The sequence below is a fragment of the Ranitomeya variabilis genome, chromosome 2, assembly GCF_051348905.1.
Source record: "Ranitomeya variabilis isolate aRanVar5 chromosome 2, aRanVar5.hap1, whole genome shotgun sequence".
Lineage (NCBI taxonomy): Eukaryota > Metazoa > Chordata > Amphibia > Anura > Dendrobatidae > Ranitomeya > Ranitomeya variabilis.
In genome coordinates, this window is record NC_135233.1 from 1,093,043,893 (window position 1) to 1,093,064,476 (window position 20,584).

At 42.5% G+C, this 20,584-nt stretch overlaps 1 protein-coding gene across 5 annotated transcripts in view; it reads left to right on the plus strand.

Moving 5' to 3' along the window:
* Positions 1–20,584, plus strand: part of PTK2B (protein tyrosine kinase 2 beta) — a 181,833-nt gene that overhangs the window by 122,959 nt on the left and 38,290 nt on the right. For all 5 annotated transcript variants that reach the window (XM_077291777.1, XM_077291775.1, XM_077291778.1 and 2 more), the window contains 12 exons: positions 4,110–4,211; positions 5,779–5,896; positions 6,872–6,911; positions 8,688–8,734; positions 8,822–8,872; positions 12,241–12,338; positions 12,923–13,010; positions 14,009–14,109; positions 14,855–14,970; positions 15,846–15,946; positions 16,167–16,256; positions 16,577–16,781. In XM_077291777.1, coding sequence (XP_077147892.1) covers positions 4,110–4,211; positions 5,779–5,896; positions 6,872–6,911; positions 8,688–8,734; positions 8,822–8,872; positions 12,241–12,338; positions 12,923–13,010; positions 14,009–14,109; positions 14,855–14,970; positions 15,846–15,946; positions 16,167–16,256; positions 16,577–16,781 — 1,157 coding nt within the window. The remainder of the gene's footprint in view (positions 1–4,109; positions 4,212–5,778; positions 5,897–6,871; positions 6,912–8,687; positions 8,735–8,821; positions 8,873–12,240; positions 12,339–12,922; positions 13,011–14,008; positions 14,110–14,854; positions 14,971–15,845; positions 15,947–16,166; positions 16,257–16,576; positions 16,782–20,584) is intronic.

Genomic DNA, 20,584 nt, shown 5'->3' on the forward strand with positions numbered 1-20,584 from the left:
CCAAGTCCTGAAAGATTTAGCAGCCCAGATTGTGCCCGGTGGTTTCATGCCCTAGTTCCTTATGTCAAAATGGTTTGGTTCACAGTTGGTTTTTGACTCAATCCCAGATGTCTAATGGACCAAATAGTTGGTGTTAAAAGGTAGGTTGTCCCAGATGATCCCTGGTATCCAGTGGTTTGGCAGAAGAGAAGTCGGCTGGTGCGTTGTGGTTGGGTGTCGCGTATGATCTATGATGTCAAGCAGCTTGTTGATTAAAGACATTCTCTAGTGTCCAGTGGTTGGCTGCCTTAGATGGTCTCCAATGTCCAGTGGTTTAGCAGACAAAATAGTATCTGCAGCCTAGTGTTCTGTGTCCCTGATAGTCCTAGGTGTTCAGTGGGTGAATTGGCACTGGTGTCTCGTGGTTGGGCATTCCTCATGGACCTTCGAGTCTTGTAGCTTTGTGGCAAAGAAAATGTCTTTCAACTATTGTTTTGGTTTATCAGATGGTCCTCCTTAGCGTCCAGTAGTTTGGTGGTGATACACTCCGATGTCATGTGGTTGGGTGTCACAGATTGTCCCTGGTATCAGTGAATTGATGAAAGACAAAGTCTAGTGGTTCAGTATCCCTTATATGCGCTGGTGAGAAGTGGATTGTAGGCAAACATGGTGGCTGGTGTGTGGGTGCCACCGTCTGTTCCAAGTGTTCAGTAACTTGATGGTTGGACACTCTACAGTATGATGAGATTTCTGTTCCCGGTAACTAGTGGATTTTTAGCAAAAACAGTGTTTTGTGTCTGATAGTTGAGTCTCCGTGTTATTCCCAGGTGTCTGGTGCCTCGATTTTATGACTTCTTCTCATACCCTGTGATTGGGTGTCTCAGATAGTCACCATTAGATTGATGTCAAACAAAGTTCCTGGTGTCTAGTGGATGAGAGTTCCAAATTGTTTAAGATGTTTTGTGTTTAGACCTTTATCGTGCAAGGAGAAACTAACTGTTTTTATTTGGAAGTTCTCTACCATGAAAGGAGCAATCAGTGATGTATTTCCCCATATCTATAAAGCATTGACACTCATGTATAAACAATGGAATCAATCATTCTGTGCCTGGTTCTGTGCCTGGTTCTGTGCCTGGCTCTGTGCCTGGCTCTGTGTCTGTCTCTGTGTCTGTCTCTGTGCCTGGTGTTATGATCCGGTGACCTTGGAGCCGCATGAAACTTTTTCTGGAGTAGGTGGAAACTGTACTGACCGCAGATCCTGAACTAACACCACAATTAGAAGTAGCCGTGGGGTGTGCCTAACAAACCCTAGACACCTCGACACAGCCGGAGGACTAAATACCCCTATAGATGGAAATAGGAATACTACCTTGCCTCCGGGCAGAACCCCAAAGGATAGGCAGCCCCCCACGAATATTGACTGTGAGTAGGAGAAGAAAAGACACACGCAGGCAGAAAACAAGATTTAGCAGAAGAGGCCACTCTAGCTAAATAGGAAAGGATAGGACAAAATACTAAGCGGTCAGTATTAAAACCCTTCAAAAAATATCCACAGCAGATAATACAAAAAATTCCACAATCTAACTAAAGACGTGGAATGAATATCTGCAACCCCAGAGAATCCAACAAGACTGAGAAAATACTGACACAATCTAAGCTGGACAAGAAAACACAAAAGAATAGCTCTGAATTATGAAGCACACAGCATGTGTGCCACAGAAACAAAACCAGACACTTATCTTTGCTGATTTGGCAGAAAGGCAGGAGGAACCAGGCAGAGGTCCAACACCTCCCAACAACAATTGACAACTGGCAAGGACTAATGAATCCTGCACACCTAAATACCCCAGTCAGAACTGCAATCAGCAGAAACACCTGACCAGGACTGAAACCCAGGGACAACTGCATTACCACCTACCACCACCGGAGGGAACCCAAAAGCAGAATTCACAACAGCCTGGTTCTGTGTCTGGTTCTGTGCCTGGTTCTGTACCAGATTCTATGCCTAGCTCTATGTCTGTTTCTGTGCCTAGCTTTATGTCTGGCTCTGCGCTTGGCTCTGTGCCTGGTTCTGTGTCTGGTTCTGTGTCTGGTTCTTTGCCTGGTTCTGCACCAGATTCTATGCCTAGCTCTATGTCTGGTTCTGTGCCTGGTTCTGTGCCTGGTTCTGTGCCTGGTTCTGTTCCTGGTTCTGTACAAGATTCTATGCCTAGCTCTATGTCTGGTTCTGTGCCTGGTTCTGTACCAGATTCTATGCCTAGCTCTATGTCTGGTTCTGTGCCTGGTTCTGTACCAGATTCTATGCCTAGCTCTATATCTGTTTCTGTGCCTGGTTCTGTGTCTGGTTCTGTGCCTGGTTATGTGTCTGTCTCTGTGTCTGGTTCTGTGCCTGGTTCTGTGTCTGGTTCTGTGCCTGGTTCTGTGCCTGGTTCTGTGCCTGGTTCTGTGCCTGGTTCTGTGTCTGGTTCTGTGCCTGGTTCTGTGCCTGGTTCTGTGCCTGGTTCTGTGTCTGGTTCTGTGTCTGGTTCTGTGTTTGGTTCTGTGTTTGGTTCTGTGTCTGGTTCTGTGCCTGGTTCTGTGCCTGGTTCTGTGCCTGTCTCTGTGTCTGTCTCTGCGTCTGTCTATGCGTCTGCTCTGCGTCTGTTTCTGCGTCTGGTTCTGCGTCTGGTTCTGCGCCTGGTTCTGTGTCTGGTTCTGTGCCTGGTTCTGTGTCTGTCTCTGTGTCTGTCTCTGTGTCTGTCTCTGTGTCTGTCTTTGTGTCTGTCTCTGTGTCTGTCTCTGTGTCTGGTTCTGTGCCTGGTTCTGTGTCTGGTTCTGTGTCTGGTTCTGTGCCAGATTCTATGCCTAGCTCTATGTCTGGTTCTGTGCCTGGTTCTGTACCAGATTCTATGCCTAGCTCTATGTCTGTTTCTGTGCCTGGTTCTGTGTCTGGTTCTGTGCCTGGTTATGTGTCTGTCTCTGTGTCTGGTTATGTGCCTGGTTCTGTGTCTGGTTCTGTGTCTGGTTCTGTGTCTGGTTCTGTGTCTGGTTCTGTGCCTGGTTCTGTGTCTGGTTCTGTGTCTGGTTCTGTGTCTGGTTCTGTGTTTGGTTCTGTGTCTGGTTCTGTGCCTGGTTCTGTGCCTGGTTCTGTGCCTGGTTCTGTGTCTGTCTCTGTGTCTGTCTCTGTGTCTGTCTCTGCGTCTGTCTCTGCGTCTGTCTCTGCGTCTGACTCTGCGTCTGTCTCTGCGTCTGTTTCTGCGTCTGTTTCTGCGTCTGTTTCTGCATCTGTTTCTGCGCCTGGTTCTGCGCCTGGTTCTGTGACTGGTTCTGTGTCTGTCTCTGTGTCTGTCTCTGTGTCTGGTTCTGTGTCTGGTTCTGTGTCTGGTTCTGTGTCTGGTTCTGTGCCTGTCTCTGTGTCTGTCTCTGTGTCTGTCTCTGTGTCTGGTTCTGTGTCTGGTTCTGTGTCTGGTTCTGTGCCTGTCTCTGTGTCTGTCTCTGTGTCTGTCTCTGCGTCTGTCTCTGCGTCTGTCTCTGCGTCTGTTTCTGCGTCTGGTTCTGCATCTGGTTCTGCGCCTGGTTCTGCGCCTGGTTCTGTGTCTGTCTCTGTGTCTGTCTCTGTGTCTGTCTCTGTGTCTGGTTCTGTGTCTGGTTCTGTGTCTGGTTCTGTGTCTGGTTCTGTGCCTGGTTCTGTACCAGATTCTATGCCTAGCTCTGTGTCTGGTTCTGTGTCTGGTTTTGTGCCTGGTTCTGTGCCTGGTTCTGTACCAGATTCTATGCCTAGCCCTATGTCTGGTTCTGTGCCTGATTCTGTACCAGATTCTATGCCTAGCTCTATGTCTGGTTTTGTGCCTGGTTCTGTGCCTGGTTCTGTACCAGATTCTATGCCTAGCTCTATGTCTGGTTCTGTGCCTGGTTCTGTACCAGATTCTTTGCCTAGCTCTATGTCTGGTTCTGTGCCTGGTTCTGTGCCTGGTTCTGTGTCTGGTTCTGTGCCTGGTTCTGTGCCTGGTTCTGTGCCAGATTCTATGCCTAGCTCTATATTTGGTTCTGTGCCTGGTTCTGTGCCATGTTAATTGTCTTGTACCCGGCAGTAGTCCTGGGTATTGTGATAATGATCAATGTGATATTCATTGCCTCTTCTATCTCTGTAGTCCACATGCTTTGCCGAGTTCAAACAGATTAAATCTATCAAGTGTTCATTACTGGAGGACGGGCGGGCACTGCTGCTATTGGGGATATCTGGCGCCCCCCAGGTAAACTCTCTAGCCAATAGATACTCTGAGTCCTGATTGTTGAAATCCTACCACTCCCAGCATGCTCAGTTTGTCTTATGAAGCTTTAGTGGCCTCTAGTGGTCATCTTTCCATAGTTCACCATAAATATATGTGAATCAGGTTCTGCTGCACAGGTCAAGATAAGCAGCTTCCTCACAGTGACAAAGTAAAGAGTCTAGTCACAGAGACTGAGCATGGACTGAGCTATCAGAGTGTTGTCTAGTGATGTTACTTACTGGTATACTTTTCTGGAGCTATCCCTTTCGACAAGTTGTAATGCATGTACCAAGATAGACAGCTTTCACACTGGAGGAAGTAAAGTGAAGCGTATACACAGCTGAGATAGAGCATGGACTGGGATTATCTATGAGTGGTCTGGTGATGTTACTGAACATTAGTCTGGAAGAGTCCCAGTCATCAAGTTGTACTGCATGCATCAAGATAGGCAGCTTTCACACAGTGATGAAATTAAGAGGACAGTCACCTGAGACAGAATGTGGATCAGGATTATTAGAAGGTGGTCTTGTGATACGACTGGAAATGGGTAGAACAGTCTGGAACTGTCCCATTCATCAAGTTGTACTGCATACATCAAGATAGGCAACTTTCACAGTGGCAGTAGTAAATGGAAAATAATAGTTGTATCAGACAGAGCACGGACTGGCGTTAATGAAGGGTGGTCTAGTGATATTTCGAACCTTTCGTAGATCTTTTAGAAAGTGTCAAGTTCCAGTCTACTGGTTCTACTGTATTATACTGCATTTGTCAAGATAGATAGCTTTCACATTGGCAGTAGCAAAGGTAAAATGACAGTTGCATGAGACAGAATAAGGGCCTGGGGTTATGGGAGGGTGGTCTAGGGATATTACTGATCGTAATTGACCTCTTATGAACTGTCCAGTTCCAGACAAGTCTACTGGTTCTCCTGTATTAAACTGCATAAGACAAGATAGGCATCTTTCACATTGGCAGTAGCAAAGGTAAAATGATAGTTGTCTGAGACAGAACAAGGGCTGGGGTTATCGGAGGGTTGCCTTGTGATATTTATGACCATTTGTGGACCTTGTAGGAAGTGTCCAGTTCCAGCTAAGTCTACTGGTTCTACTGTATTATGCTGCATTCACCAAGATAAGCATCTTTCACATTGGCAGTAGGAAAGGTAAAATGATAGTTGTCTGAGACAGAACAAGGGCTGGGGTTATCGGAGGGTGGTCTAGGGATACTACTGACCATAATTGACCTCTTGTGAACTGTCCAGTTTCAGACAAGACTACTGTTGTACAATATTATACTGCATGTGTCAAGATAAGCAGCTTTCACACTGATGATTGGAAAAGGATCATCAGCTTGCAAAGATCATGTGTAGAGTTATCTGGGGTTTGTCTTGTGGGGTCAGCAACCATATCCAATGCCAGACACGGTGGGGCTGAGGTTCAATGCCAAATGCAACCTGTGAACAGGTGTGGCACTGGTTTTGGAACAAAGTGTAAATTCTTTAACGATCTTGCATTGTTGTATTATACTGTTATCTCTTTGTGATTTTAAGCCATTAGCTATCAAGACATCATCGTTGGCAGTGGCGGAAAATATGGCCGACCTTATTGATGGATACTGCCGGCTGCAGAACGAATCTCAGGAATCTCTCATCGTCTATCCCGGGAAAGGTGAATACATTGTAACCTCTGCCCTTCCGCCTGTTATAATGACAGACTATACAAGATATAGGGGCATTGTCATCGAGCCGCCACGGGCTCTGACCCACCCGACCGCAGAACGCACACTCTTCTTACCATACTGTACAGTGGGGTAATATGATAACTCGCCCTCGGGTGCCGAAGCATCAATTATTAGGACGCCAGGACACTAGACCCCAATCTGGCTGCCACCTACAATGAGCCATTGATAATACTGGTGTTATAGGGGCCATAGTGTCATGCTGCAGTTATGCAGGTAGATGCACACTCCACTAGATGGCAGTAGAGTGGAGGTAAGACTGCAACACTTGCCAGAGCAGACCTGCAGCACTGCAGCGCGGCTACCACCAAGTGGCAGCAGGATAGTCAAACAAGCCTGGTCAAAAGCTAGAGAGTAACGTAGAACAAAGGGAATTACCAAACACAGAGTCAGAGACACACCAGAAGGTCAATACTGGTCAGAAGCGGAAGTGCCAGAAGTAAGAGACAGAGTCAGGTCAGAGCCAAAGCCGAGTCAAACACCAAGAAAGCCAAATACAAAGGGAAACACTGAGTTGGGGCATTAAAGAAAGAAGGAACAGGCACGGGCAAGGTCAGATAGCACAGCAGGAAAAATCAGGGTATCACCAGAGTCAGCTACTCACGCCGTAGGCAGATAATATAACTGATAGCGCCTGCAGGATGCAAGCCAGAAACCAGACTGAGGCCGAGAAAAGTTAACCCCTGACATGACCAGACTGGGAAAAGGGAAAGACAGGATTCAAAACCTGGTCTGGATCATGACACATAGGGTGTCCGCAGGCACTAGAGCCGGGAGGCGACTAAATCCTCCTTATATCACATTAGGTATATCAGGCAATGACCGATATTACAACCTGACCTTATTACGTCACTTATGTTATAATATTATGAATAATGCGGATTTTATAATATTTTATATCACAGAAAACGACAAACGCATCAGTCTGCCTCGAATTCCAACCCAGTAAGTAAAACTTCAAACTCTGGTAAGATGGCGCCGTTATATTAAATCATGGTTGGGCTTTTTTATTTTTTTACTTAGGTACATTTAGATGTCAGGTTTCTTTATTTTTTTACAGTTATATTTTTAGTAGTCACCACTCACCTGACTAAAATATTTAACCTCTCTCTTTCTTCAGGTATCTTTCCCTCCTCATTTAAACATGCCATCATAACCCCTTTACTTAAAAAGCCATCCCTGGACCAGAACTGCACTGCTAACTACAGACCTGTCTCTAACCTTTCCTTCATCTCTAAACTCCTGGAACGCTTGGTCCACTCCCGTCTAATCCGCTATCTCTCGGATAACTCTATTCTTGACCCCTTACAATCTGGTTTCCGCTCTTTACACTCCACTGAAACTGCCCTCACTAAAGTCTCTAATGATCTAATAACAGCTAAATCCAAAGGTCATTGCTCTCTGCTGATTCTCCTGGATCTCTCTGCCGCATTCGACACTGTGGATCACCAGCTCCTTCTCACTATGCTCCACTCCATAGGCCTCAAGGACACAGCCCTCTCCTGGTTCTCTTCCTACCTCTCTGACCGCTCCTTCACTGTATTTTTTGCCGGCTCCTCTTCCTCTCCTCGTCCCCTTACTATCGGGGTCCCGCAAGGCTCAGTCCTAGGCCCCCTCCTCTTCTCTCTATACATGGCCCCTATTGGGCAAACAATCAGCAGATTTGGGTTCCAGTATCACCTCTATGCTGATGACACCCAATTATACACTTCTTCCCCTGACATCACTCCTACCCTAATTCAAAATACTAAGGATTGTCTGTCTGCTGTCTCTAACATCATGCCCTCCCTCTACCTGAAACTAAATCTCTCCAAAACAGAACTTCTTGTGTTTCTCCCTTCTACTAACCTCACTCTACCCAACATCAAAATTACCCTGGAGGGTTCAACCATAACCATTGTACATGTCCCCGCTTAATTGTAAAGTGCTGCGGAATATGCTGGCGCTATATAAATAAAAATTATTATTATTATTATTATTATTAAATTACACGATTTAACAAGTTCTATGGGGAGCGTAATTCTCAAATCATCCTGTAGGTGGCAGCATAATATAAGAAAAACTTTTTTTTTAGAAACTTTTTTTTAGACTAGAAATGAAGTTTTCTTGTTTTCCCGGCTGAGATGGAGCGGTTGTCACAGCCAGGCGCTCATCGGCATCAGTTGTACCAATATCTTCTTTTACAGCTTGAAGAATACAATTAGCACATTATACTATTGTGATAGGTAATAATATAAAGGGTAAAAATACAGTGATAGGTTGGTGATAAGCGGTTACAGCCTTTTCCCCCACTTACGCAGATGTATGTAGTTTATTGAGTGTGCAACTAAAAGTTTTGCAACTTTCCCATATACTTTATGCTTCAGTTCTTCACTTTTTTTAAGCTCGTTACTTGCTGTCAATAAATAAAAAATTCAGATTTTTTGTGTCAATGTAATAAGTTTTGCACCTGAGGATCTGCTGCAAAATATCTAGCTGCTAAAAATCGTAGAGATGGCAGCAAAAATCTAATGAATTATTTAGCTTTAAATAATAAAATTCTGACTACTCGCTGCCACCACTAGTGGGAGCTCCCAGTGAGCGCAATAAACTCAATAGTATCTCATGACGTGTGAGCTCCCTCTGGTGGTAGACGCAGGTAGTTGTTTGTTTTTTTTTGCACTTTATATATGAGATTTGCAGCTTTGTATTAGAAAAAAAAGTTCCTCATTTCCTTCCCAGGGACATCCCAGAAAGGAACTCGAGGCTGGAAGAAGGGAGCAGCTTCGGTGAGTTCTGCACATTTGCAGCTTCCTGCAGTTCAGTAATATTATAATAAATGTTTATTTGTCTAATAAATCCGTCTCGCCCTCTAGAGTCTGATATATACGCGGAAATACCGGAGGAGGCGGAGCAGAAGTCCGCAGGTGCGTCCCCTACATTATATAACATCAGCGCATTGTGAGCTTAAAGGGATACTCTACCCATAATAATCCCCCCAATCAAGGGACCACCCATGAGACACTCCGAAATGACGTGCCTGATCGTAATTACCGACACAGGAGCGTGGACTACACCTGCCTCGGATTCTCACCACACTCCTGTCTACAGTGGTGCTTGAAAGTTTGTGAACCCGGAAGAATTTTCCATATTTTTGCATAAATTTGACCCAAATCGCCATCAGATTTTCACAAAAGTCCTCAAAGTAGATAAAGACCAAAATTAAACAAAAACTTCAAAAATATCAGACCTTGTTATTTTTGTATTGAGGAAGACGCTCCAGTATCACATGTCTGTGAGTGGCAGAAGTATGTGAACCCTCGGTGTCCTGTGTGACCTCTTGTGCAGCGATAACTGCAGATAAACTTCTCCGGTAATTGCTGATTATTCCTGCACATCGGATGGAGGAGTTTTAGCCCATTTCTCCCTGTAAAACCCCTTCTCCTCTGTTATATTGGTGGTTTTCCTCCATCATCTCCTTCCACAACACTTCCAGAGGATTCCGGTCAGGGCTGGGATTCGGCCGTTCCAGAACTTTACCTTTACCCTTCTGTAACTTTTCTTCTGTAGAACGACTTGTGTCTTTAGGTCATTGTCTTGCTCCATGTCCCACGTTCTCCACTCCTGGGAAGGGTTTGTTATTCTGTGTCTCCTTGATGGGTAACATGAACATTAACATTACCTAATGTGACAGAGGCCTTTAGTTGCTTAGTGGTTTCCTTGGGTTCCTTTGTGATCTCGCAGACTATTATAATACACTTTGCTCTTAGAGTGATCTTTGTGAGGCATCCACTCCTGGGAAGGGTTTGTTATTCTGTGTCTTCTTGATGGTTAACATGAACATTACCTAATGTGACAGAGGCCTTTAGTTGCTTAGTGGTTTCCTTGGGTTCCTTTGTGATCTCGCAGACTATTACACGCTTTGCTCTTAGAATGATCTTTGTGGGGCGACCACTCCTGGGAAGGGTTTGTTATTCTGTGTCTTCTTGATGGTTAACATGAACATTAACATTACCTAATGTGACTGAGGCCTTTAGTTGCTTAGTGGTTTCCTTGGGTTCCTTTGTGATCTCGCAGACTATTACATGCTTTGCTCTTAGAATGACCTTTGTGGGGCGAAAACTCCATTGAAAGGTTTGTTATTCTGTGTCTTCTTGATGGTTGGCGCATGAACACTAACTACCTAAAGTGAGAGAGACCTATAGTTGCTTAGTGGTTTCCTTGGGTTCCTTTGTGATCTTGCAGACTATTATAATACACTTTGCTCTTAGAGTGATCTTTGTGAGGCATCCACTCCTGGGAAGGGTTTGTTATTCTGTGTCTTCTTGATGGTTAACATGAACATTAACATTACTTAATGTGACAGAGGCCTTTAGTTGCTTAGTGGATTCCTTGGGTTCATTTGTGATCTCGCAGACTATTACACGCTTTGCTCTTAGAATGATCTTTGTGGGGCGAAAACTCCATTGAAAGGTTTGGTATTCTGTGTCTTCTTGATGGTTGGCTCATGAACACTAACTACCTAAAGTGAGAGAGACCTATAGTTGCTTACTGGTTTCCTTGGGTTCCTTTGTAATCTTGCAGACTATTATACGCTTTGCTCTCAGCGTGTTCTTTGTGGGGCATCCACTCCTGGGAAGGGTTTGTTATTCTGTGTCTTCTTAATGGTTGGCCCATGAACACTAACATTTCCTAATATGAGAGAGGCCTTTAGTTGCTTATTGGTTTCCTTGGGTTCCTTTATGATCTTGCAGATTATTATAAGCTTTGCTCTTTAGCGTGATGTTAGTGGGTCGTCCACTCCTGGTCCTGAATTTCCTCCATTTATTCACAATCTGTCTGACTATGGATTGGTGGAGTCCAAACTCTTTAGAGATGGTTGTGTAACATTTTCTAGCCTAATGAAAATCAACAACTCTTCTGGTGTCCTCAGAAATTTCCTTTTTGTCCCTGCCATGATGCACTTCCACAGACGTGTTGTGAAGATCTGACTTTGATAGATCTCTGTGTTCTTTAAATAAAACAGGTCGCCCACTCACACCTGATTGTCATCCCATTGATTGAAAACACCACACTAATCTCACCTTCCTATTATCTCTTAATCCTACACGTTCACTCGCAGACGTGATATTTGCTGCTCACCGACATGTGATACTGGATCCTTAAGTCAAGCATTTGTGACCCATTTGGTTTTTTTTAGAACTTGTGTGAAAATCTGATGTCGTTTTAGGTCAAATTTATATCGAAATATGCAAAATTCTGAAGGGTTCACAAACTTTCAAGTGTTGAGAACAGGGGGCTTTGGACTTGTCAACTGCCTCAGGTTGGATAATGGATGCACACTTCTGCCTGCAATCCCATAGAAGTCAATGGAAAAGGTCGTGGGACTCCCGCTTTTCACATGGGATACAAGTGTTACAAGTGGAAATACCCCTTTAATTTAGCATCATTAACCCCTTCCTGCCCCATGATGTACTTTTATGTTACGGAGCAAGAGTGGGTGTAAGATGCGGGCACGGGAGCTGTGGATACGGCCGGCATCTGCCTGCAGCAGTAGGGATCAGAGAAACCTCCGATCTTGGCTGTTTAATCACTAAAATGCCACGTTCAATCACCGACAGCGGCATTTAAATGGCTTCGATCTCAGTTGCGACGTCAGTACAGGTCCCATTGTTTGTTATTTGATCACAATGGGATTGCAGGGCCCCGATGACCCTCTGAGGACCACTGACCGTTCCATCGTTGTGCTCCTGAAAGCCCAGCTATGGACAAGGCTTCATAGGGGGCTGGAATTACCCCGATGAGCAACCATTACAGGTTCAAATCCCCTAAAAATGGTAAAAAAAAAATATATATAGTGAAAATTTTAGAAAAAAAATTTAAAAAATGGAATGCCCACATCATTTTCCTCATCCAAAAAAACCTAAATAAGCCTATTCAGAATCGGTAAAAATCTGATCTATCGCAATATAAAATTATTTAATCTCTGCAGTAAACTGCGTAAACAAAATAGAAATAAAAATGAAAAATTGAGAAGCCAAATTTGGCATTTTTCAGTTGCTGCCCCTTCCACGAAAAATTCAATCAAGAGCAACCAAGATACATCATGTGCCCAAAAATGTCGGCAAAAAATACTACCGCTCGATGCTCAAAGAAACAAGCCCTGATACAGTTCTATCGATTGAAAAATGATGGCTCTAAGAACAAGGATAGTAAAAAATAAAGTGCCAAAATGAAAAATTTGGCGCTAACGTTCTGTTCTCTCACAGAGATATTGTGTTTTTTTCCCTTGCAGGACTCCGCTACACCATGAGTCGCAGTGACGTCGTGCTGGGGAGGATCCTCGGCGAAGGCTTTTTCGGAGAAGTCTATGATGGAGTGTATAAGAAGGAGGTGCGTACATACTCGCGGGGAAAACTGCGGGATGAGTCTTCAACTCTCCAGTGGGTGCAAAACCTTCAATGTTGTTTGGTGTCGTCGCCACATAATGTGTGACGTTCTGACACGTTGTGCCTGTTCCAAATTAACTTGTAAAATGCAAATGCGTGCGCGGAAGAGCCACGCTGATATACTGAGCATCACGATCTCTAAATATGTGCTAGCATTAGCATACTTACTTCTCATTGGCTAAAGGCGATACTGACCACACCCAGCTGAAACGGTAGGTGTCTTTCCTCTCCTTAAGTTTTGTTTCTCCCACTTTCCTATGTTTCCTCTAAGTCTGTTAGACAAAGACATTCCTGAGGAACCTCTGTTATCTCACACACATACTGGCTCAAACTCCATCTTGGAAAACAGAAGAAGCCAAGACATGCAGCTGAGGGGCCTCGGACATATTAGTTGAGCATGCCAAAGACGTTGGGTTAGCGCACAAGCATGCTTAGATAACACCTTATCCGACCATGTTCGCCATTGCTCCTTTTTGTTTTGCCAGTTGTATAGACCGATCTTTAGACTTATTTTTCTTCTGTTCTCAGCCGAAAGGAGAAAAGGTGAACGTCGCCGTGAAGACGTGTAAGAAGGACTGTGCCCCGGACGTCAAGGAGAAGTTCATGAGTGAAGCCTGTGAGTTTGCTGTGCACGCAGCTTTTGTAAACTTCAATTCTGGGGGTGAAAAATTGAAAAAATTCCATTATGGTAGAATGTAAGGCACTGCAAGTGTCCTACATCAAGTGTACTTGTATGAAGCAGGCTCAGGAGCTGAGCCTGCACTTTATATGTTGAATTTAGGTAGAAAATTGCGACATAATCACAAGGTGACAACGGACTGCCATAGGATTGTCCGTTCTTCAGAACATAGAACTAAGCGATCGCAGGTTCAAATCCAAAAAGAGGGCTAAAAAAAAAAAATGAAGAAAAAATATTATTTGAATTTAAAAAAAAATAAAAGTTTCGATCTCTCGACTTTTCCTAGTTCCAAAATAAAGTACAGATAATTAAATGAATGTATTCGGTATCGGGAATGTCTCATCTGGGAAAATGTAAAATGAATTAACTCTAGAAATGAAAAGAAAAAAAAGCAACAAAATTGTCATTTTTCTGTTTTTTTCCTACCAAAAAATGCAATAAATAACGATCTAAACATCTCATGTCCCAAAGCTGGTATTAAAAAAAACCCTGAAAAATAAAAGAGAGAGAAGAAAAAAAAAAAAGGAAGTAAAGAAGAAAAGTGCAAAAAAAGAAAAAAAAAAAAAAAAAAAAAAAAGGGGTAATAAGTAGTCCAAAAAAACAATCTGCCCCACCCCAGTGCAGAAGTTGTGTATGGCATTGCATGGAGCCGATGTGCAGTACCGAACACAACCTGAGCATAGGTGTGGCGCTGTTTTTGAAGGAAATCAGCTTTCTTTTGATAATATTCATTAATCCTTGCTCATACGGATAATGGCGGGGTGCAAGAAGGAGATGACAACCAGCCCCTCGGGATTAGGATACCAGGGGAGGGCAGCAATAATTCGATCATAGGGCGAGAGCTGCCATTGGCTTGACCTGAGATGGGCTCTCCCTTTAAAAAAAAAAAAAATTTGGTCCAATGCTAATGTTTTGGGTTTTTTTTTTCCTGGCAGGTCTGATGAGGAAACTGGATCACCCGCACATTGTGAGGTTGATCGGAATCATTGAAGAAGACCCCATCTGGATAGTGATGGAGCTCTACCCATTTGGGGAGGTAATTAGAAATGGCGGCCAAAAAAAAAAAACGAAAAAAAACCAAACTCATTTCATTCATTTTCGACCACTAGGTGGCGCCATGTCAAATGTAAACCTACAGTGAAAGCTTAGAATTGTTGTTGTTGTTTTTTCCCCAGGTTGTGGCTTCATGTTTATCCTTATATTCAGATTTCTTCATTTATTTAATAATTATTAGAATTTCCGCGGGTCGGCGATTCGGATTAAGACCTCGATTTTTAGATTTCCGAAACCAAAAAAAAAAGTTATAGAATTAAGGTCACATCGATGAGAGAAAGCAATGATGAATAGGGGCGGATCAGTCAGGGTTTTTTATTTTATTTTATTTTTTTACTATATTTTACTTTGTTTTGCTCTTTTATTAGGTGGAAACTGTCAACAAGCTGCTGTTGTCGGATTTTAGATCATTTTTATTTTGATTTTAGCTTGCTTGAGCAGAACATAAAATATGTGAAGTCCCGATTGTGTATGTCCTCTAACAAACTAGGTCAAAACATGAAAAAAGGGAATCAGCAAGTTATGGGTTAAATCCGTGCTCTGATCACTGATTGGTCGGATTAAAACCTCGCCGGTTTGATAAGTTTATTATAAAGTGATACTTAATTGCATCTGGCTCCAAAGAATGTGCAGAAACATGTTTTAAAATAACAGATCCGTCAACAGCAACTTGCTGACTGTTTCCTTTTTTTTTTTTGCTAGTAATAATCTATGTGGTCTCTCCGCAGCTCGGCCAGTATCTGGAGAAGCACAAGAACACCCTGCAGGTCCTCACCATGATCCTGTACTCCCTGCAGATCTGTAAAGCTCTGGCCTATCTGGAAGGAATTAGCTGTGTCCACAGGTAATTGTATTTACAGCACTGCAGTAAGGCGATCTACAAGACATGCTCACCACTGCCCCTAGTGGCAGTCCTATGTAATGACACTCAATTATTTAAACTTTTTTTTTTTTTTTTTTTTCATAAAACGATTCTTAAGATATAAATGATGATGACTTGATGAGTAACTATAATCAGTAATTATTTTTCTCATGTTATGAACAGATCAAATATTTCTTTTATATAAAAAAAAAATAAACCTGGCAGGATTAAAATCTAGATATAAAAAAAAGATTTGCATGAGAAATGTAGTCAGATTTAGTTTTTTTTGCATAATTCTGAAAACCATCACTCGGCGTCCTGCAGAACTGGGCTTATTGGGGTCTTGTCGTACCGTGAAGAGGTTCCTGCTGCAGACAGTTGTCTCACGGCCAGACATAAGGCAGGGAGGAGGAAGAGGAGGAGGCCATAACTGCGCTCCAGAGACGCTCAGAGATTCCTATACAAACTTCTCATTTTTAATTATCAGATCAGAAGTAAGGAGGGGATTAAAGGAAGAATCTCTGTGTTATTTTGTTATTTTTTTTAATTTCTCTTCACATTTTCTATGACGTTTATAATCATCTATACATGAACTAACTGCACGGTGACATTGCAGTAGGTTTACACTTATTGTCAGGATCCAAGGCTTCACTGTAAAGCATGGTGGAGGAGAGGGCAGCAGCCTGAGTCTGTGATTGTGTAGTAGGTGAAGTTAAACCCTCCATAGAAAATTTCGGCTATGATAGGAAATCAATAGACAGCAGGAATCCAGGGCATGGGGTACCTGGAATCGATGCATTGTTTTACGGAATTGTCCTTTTTCCCGGGATTCCGTCACTTTGTATCTGTTCTCACAGGGACATCGCGGCCAGGAACATACTCGTGGCTTCTCACGAATGCGTGAAGTTAGGAGATTTTGGTCTCTCCAGGTATCTAGAAGAAGAGGAATATTATAAAGGTAGGTGCTTATTTTGCCGATGTTAGAACATCTCATCAATGGGCGACACCAACCGTAGGACCATAAATTAGGAGTTCCCCCTTATCAAAATGGTTGGAGGTCGTATAGTTGGAAAACATTGGCCGTAAGCTAATTGACTTTATTGACAACAATGTATCCATATTCTGTGGACATCCCCTTTAAAAAAAAGCTCCTTTATGTCTTTTGTGTCTTTTTTTAGCTTCTGTAACCCGTCTCCCGATCAAGTGGATGGCTCCAGAGTCTATAAACTTCCGTCGTTTCACCTCGGCCAGTGACGTTTGGATGTTTGGTGAGACATTTTGGAAGAGAGTGACGGAGAAAGAGCCTCTCTTGGGTCCTTCCAAGTAATATACATGTCGACATCAGTGGGTGCTACATATCTGGGAGCATCCTGTAGAACTGGTTGCACCAGGTCAACGGGACAACCCAAAATGCGATAGGTTAAGACCACTGTCCTGTGACCATTAGACTCTCGATACTTCTCCATAATAAGATCACGGTCATGGCACTGGATTGATGAGGGCGATCAGCCGGTGACTGGGGCATTTATGTAAAATGTTCTTGTCCTGATGAACAGATTGACAGTGATCTTCCATCTTTCCATTTCAGGGGTTTGTATGTGGGAGATCTTGTCCTACGGTAAGCAGCCATTTTTCTGGCTGGAAAACAAAGACGTGATCAGCGTCATCGAGAAAGGAGATCGACTTCCAAAGCCGGAAATGTGTCCCCCGACTCTTTACACACTAATGACAAGATGCTGGACCTATGACCCTTCCGAAAGACCCAAATTCACGGAGCTGGTCTGTAGCTTAAGGTAAAAACAAACTATACTCCTTCTGTACTAGATATGAGCTGCCAAGAGGAGTGGGGGAAGGGAACTGACAACTGCCCTGAGCACGTTTATGCCTCGAGTGGTTGTCCATGTCAGTGGTCCAAATAACAAAACTGAATATAAAGAGGAAGTCAAACCTTCACTTTTGTCAAAAGACTGATCAATTGAAGATGGGAACGAATCAAAAATATCACATCCATGACTGGAGAACTTGAAGGTGACATCTGCGAGATTTTTTTTAGAACCACTTGTATTATAAGGTGATTATAAGGCGACCAAATGTAAATCTTATGGCCAATTTAATTTGGCATGTTGTCACCTTCAATGACACTCAGCTTCATCACAGTATCCTCATGTCAGAGACAAAAGCCGTAAAAATGATAAAAGATGCATTATTTTTACATGTGGAGGGTGGGGTGATCGTCAACTGTATCACAGGCAGCTTCATCCCATTGAGCGCCATCCTAATGAGAGCCATCCATTTGAGAGCGATCTCATTGAGCGCCATCCCATTGAGCGCCATCCCATTGAGCGCCATCTTATTGAGCACCATCCCATTGAGCGCCATCTTATTGAGCACCATCCCATTGAGCGTCATCCCATTGAGCAATATCCCATTTAGCTTCATTCCATTGAGTTACATCCTATTGAGCGCCATGCCATTGAGTGCCTTCCCATTGAGCGTCATCCCAACTGAGCGTCATCCCATTGAGTGCCATCCCATTGAGCGTCATTCCATTGAGCATTATCCCATTGAGCGCCATCCCATTGAGCAAAATCTCATTGAGCGCCATCCCTTTGAGAGTAATGCCGTTGAGCGCCATCACATTGAGCATCATTCCATTGAGCACCATCCCACTAATCATCATCCTATTGAGCATCATCCCATTGAGTGCCATCCCATTGAGCGCATTCCCATTGAGCGCCATCCCATTGAGCGCATTCCCATTGAGCGCTATCCCATTGAGCACTATTCCATTGAGACCCATCCCCCTGAGAGCCATCTCATTGAGCACCAACCCATAGAGCATCATCCCACTAAACATCATCCCATCGTCCTATTGAGCATCGTCCCATTGAGTGTTATCCCATTGCGCGCCATCCCAGACAGCACTTATACGAGACGGCTCGCATCCCAGGCTGCACCAATCCAGGCTGCACTACTCATTGCTTACATGATGGCTACAGACATCTATACCACCATTGCATGTGACATTTATGGAACGTGTAGTCAACCTCAAGCAGGTGGTGGCTAAAAGAAGATGGTAGCCACATTGAACCACAAATACAAATCTGATCCAATATTAAAGCTTTGGGTCAACAATAATACCCATTGGTCATCTGATCTCTTGATTCACTCCTGGTAATACTACGTTGACCTTTACAGCCATACAACAGATCTTGGATGTTCTTCGTCTCAACCTACTGGAGAAAAAGTCCTTCAAACCTCAGAAGTTTGCTTTTCCGCAGAATATTCCTTGCTCTGCATCATGTAGGGAACAATGGTCATTAGAAAGTGAGCAAGTTACAGTGTTTATGAAGGTCCATGTGACAAATTGTAAGTAGGATTTAGGAGGAAACTTCTGACAGCAGTTGAATGAAGTGCACCATGGACGGTACTCCATAACTTCTCAGCACTACTGTCAGAACGCGGATCAGACCCAGGTACAATCAACTGCAGATCAAAATACCAAAATAAATGGGGTAATACATCTCTAAAAGCACCAAAGACCGCCATCTACAACCTCGCCTTCTACTATTTATAGCACCGGAGTGAAGAGCGCGCTCCAAAAACCGACCCTGAGAGACTAATGGCTGCAGTGACACAATGATGGATGTCACCAGCACTGGCCCGGGACTCTACACAAAGCAACGAACTGCTGTTTCCAAAACTTCACCTCCATTAAGTGATTACACAATGACTGGGGCGTCCATTGTAAGACTGCAAAATACAGTGACCCCCGAGATCACCGGCAGCCGAATGCTACAGTATTAGTTTAATTAATTTTAATTTATTCTCCTCTATTTCAAAGTACAGTATACTGCAAGAGTTCAGGAAGCTGTGATAAAGAATGCCGCCATCCTGTATGTTACATTCACATAATGGGCAGTATCATATGGTAGCAGTTATATTGTCATGCATAGAAGCAGTATTATTGTGGTTATATGCTTGTACATAGGAGCAGTATTATAGTAGTTATATTCTTGTACAAAGGAGCAGTATTATAGTAGTTATATTCTTGTACATAGGAGCAGTATTATAGTAGTTATATTCTTGTACATAGGAGCAGTATTATAGTAGTTATATTCTTGTACATAGGGGTAGTGTTATGGCAGTTATATTCTTGTACAAAGGAGCAGTATTATAGTAGTTATATTCTTGTACATAGGGGCAGTATTATAGTAGTTATATTCTTGTACATAGGAGCAGTATTATAGCAGTTATATTCTTGTACATAGGAGCAGTATTATGGCAGTTATATTCTTGTACAAAGGAGCAGTATTATAGTAGTTATATTCTTGTACATAGGGGCAGTATTATAGTAGTTATATTCTTGTACATAGGAGCAGTATTATAGCAGTTATATTCTTGTACATAGGAGCAGTATTATAGTAGTTATATTCTTGTACATAGGGGCAGTATTATAGTAGTTATATTCTTGTACATAGGGGCAGTATTATGGCAGTTATATTCTTGTACAAAGGAGCAGTATTATAGTAGTTATATTCTTGTACATAGGGGCAGTATTATAGTAGTTATATTCTTGTACATAGGGGCAGTATTAAAGTAGTCATATTCTTGTACATAGGAGCAGTATTATAGTAGTTATATTGTCATACATATAAGCAGTATTATAGTAGTTATATTCTTGTACATAGGAGCAGTATTATAGTAGTTATATTCTTGTACATAGGAGCAGTATTATAGCAGATATATTCTTGTACATAGGAGCAGTATTATAGTAGTTATATTCTTGTACATAGGGGCAGTATTATAGTAGTTATATTCTTGTACATAGGGGCAGTATTATGGCAGTTATATTCTTGTACAAAGGAGCAGTATTATAGTAGTTATATTCTTGTACATAGGGGCAGTATTATAGTAGTTATATTCTTGTACATAGGAGCAGTATTATAGCAGTTATATTCTTGTACATAGGAGCAGTATTATGGCAGTTATATTCTTGTACAAAGGAGCAGTATTATAGTAGTTATATTCTTGTACATAGGGGCAGTATTATAGTAGTTATATTCTTGTACATAGGAGCAGTATTATAGCAGTTATATTCTTGTACATAGGGGCAGTATTATAGTAGTTATATTCTTGTACATAGGGGGCAGTATTATAGCAGTTATATTCTTGTACATAGGGGCAGTATTATAGTAGTTATATTCTTGTAAATAGGAGCAGTATTATAGCAGTTATATTCTTGTACATAGGGGCAGTATTATAGTAGTTATATTCTTGTACATAGGAGCAGTATTATAGCAGTTATATTCTTGTACAAAGGAGCAGTATTATAGTAGTTATATTCTTGTACATAGGGGGCAGTATTATAGCAGTTATATTCTTGTACAAAGGAGCAGTATTATTGTAGTTATATTCTTGTACATAGGAGCAGTATTATAGTAGTTATATTCTTGTACATAGGAGCAGTATTATAGCAGATATATTCTTGTACATAGGAGCAGTATTATGGCAGTTATATTCTTGTACAAAGGAGCAGTATTATAGTAGTTATATTCTTGTACATAGGGGCAGTATTATAGTAGTTATATTCTTG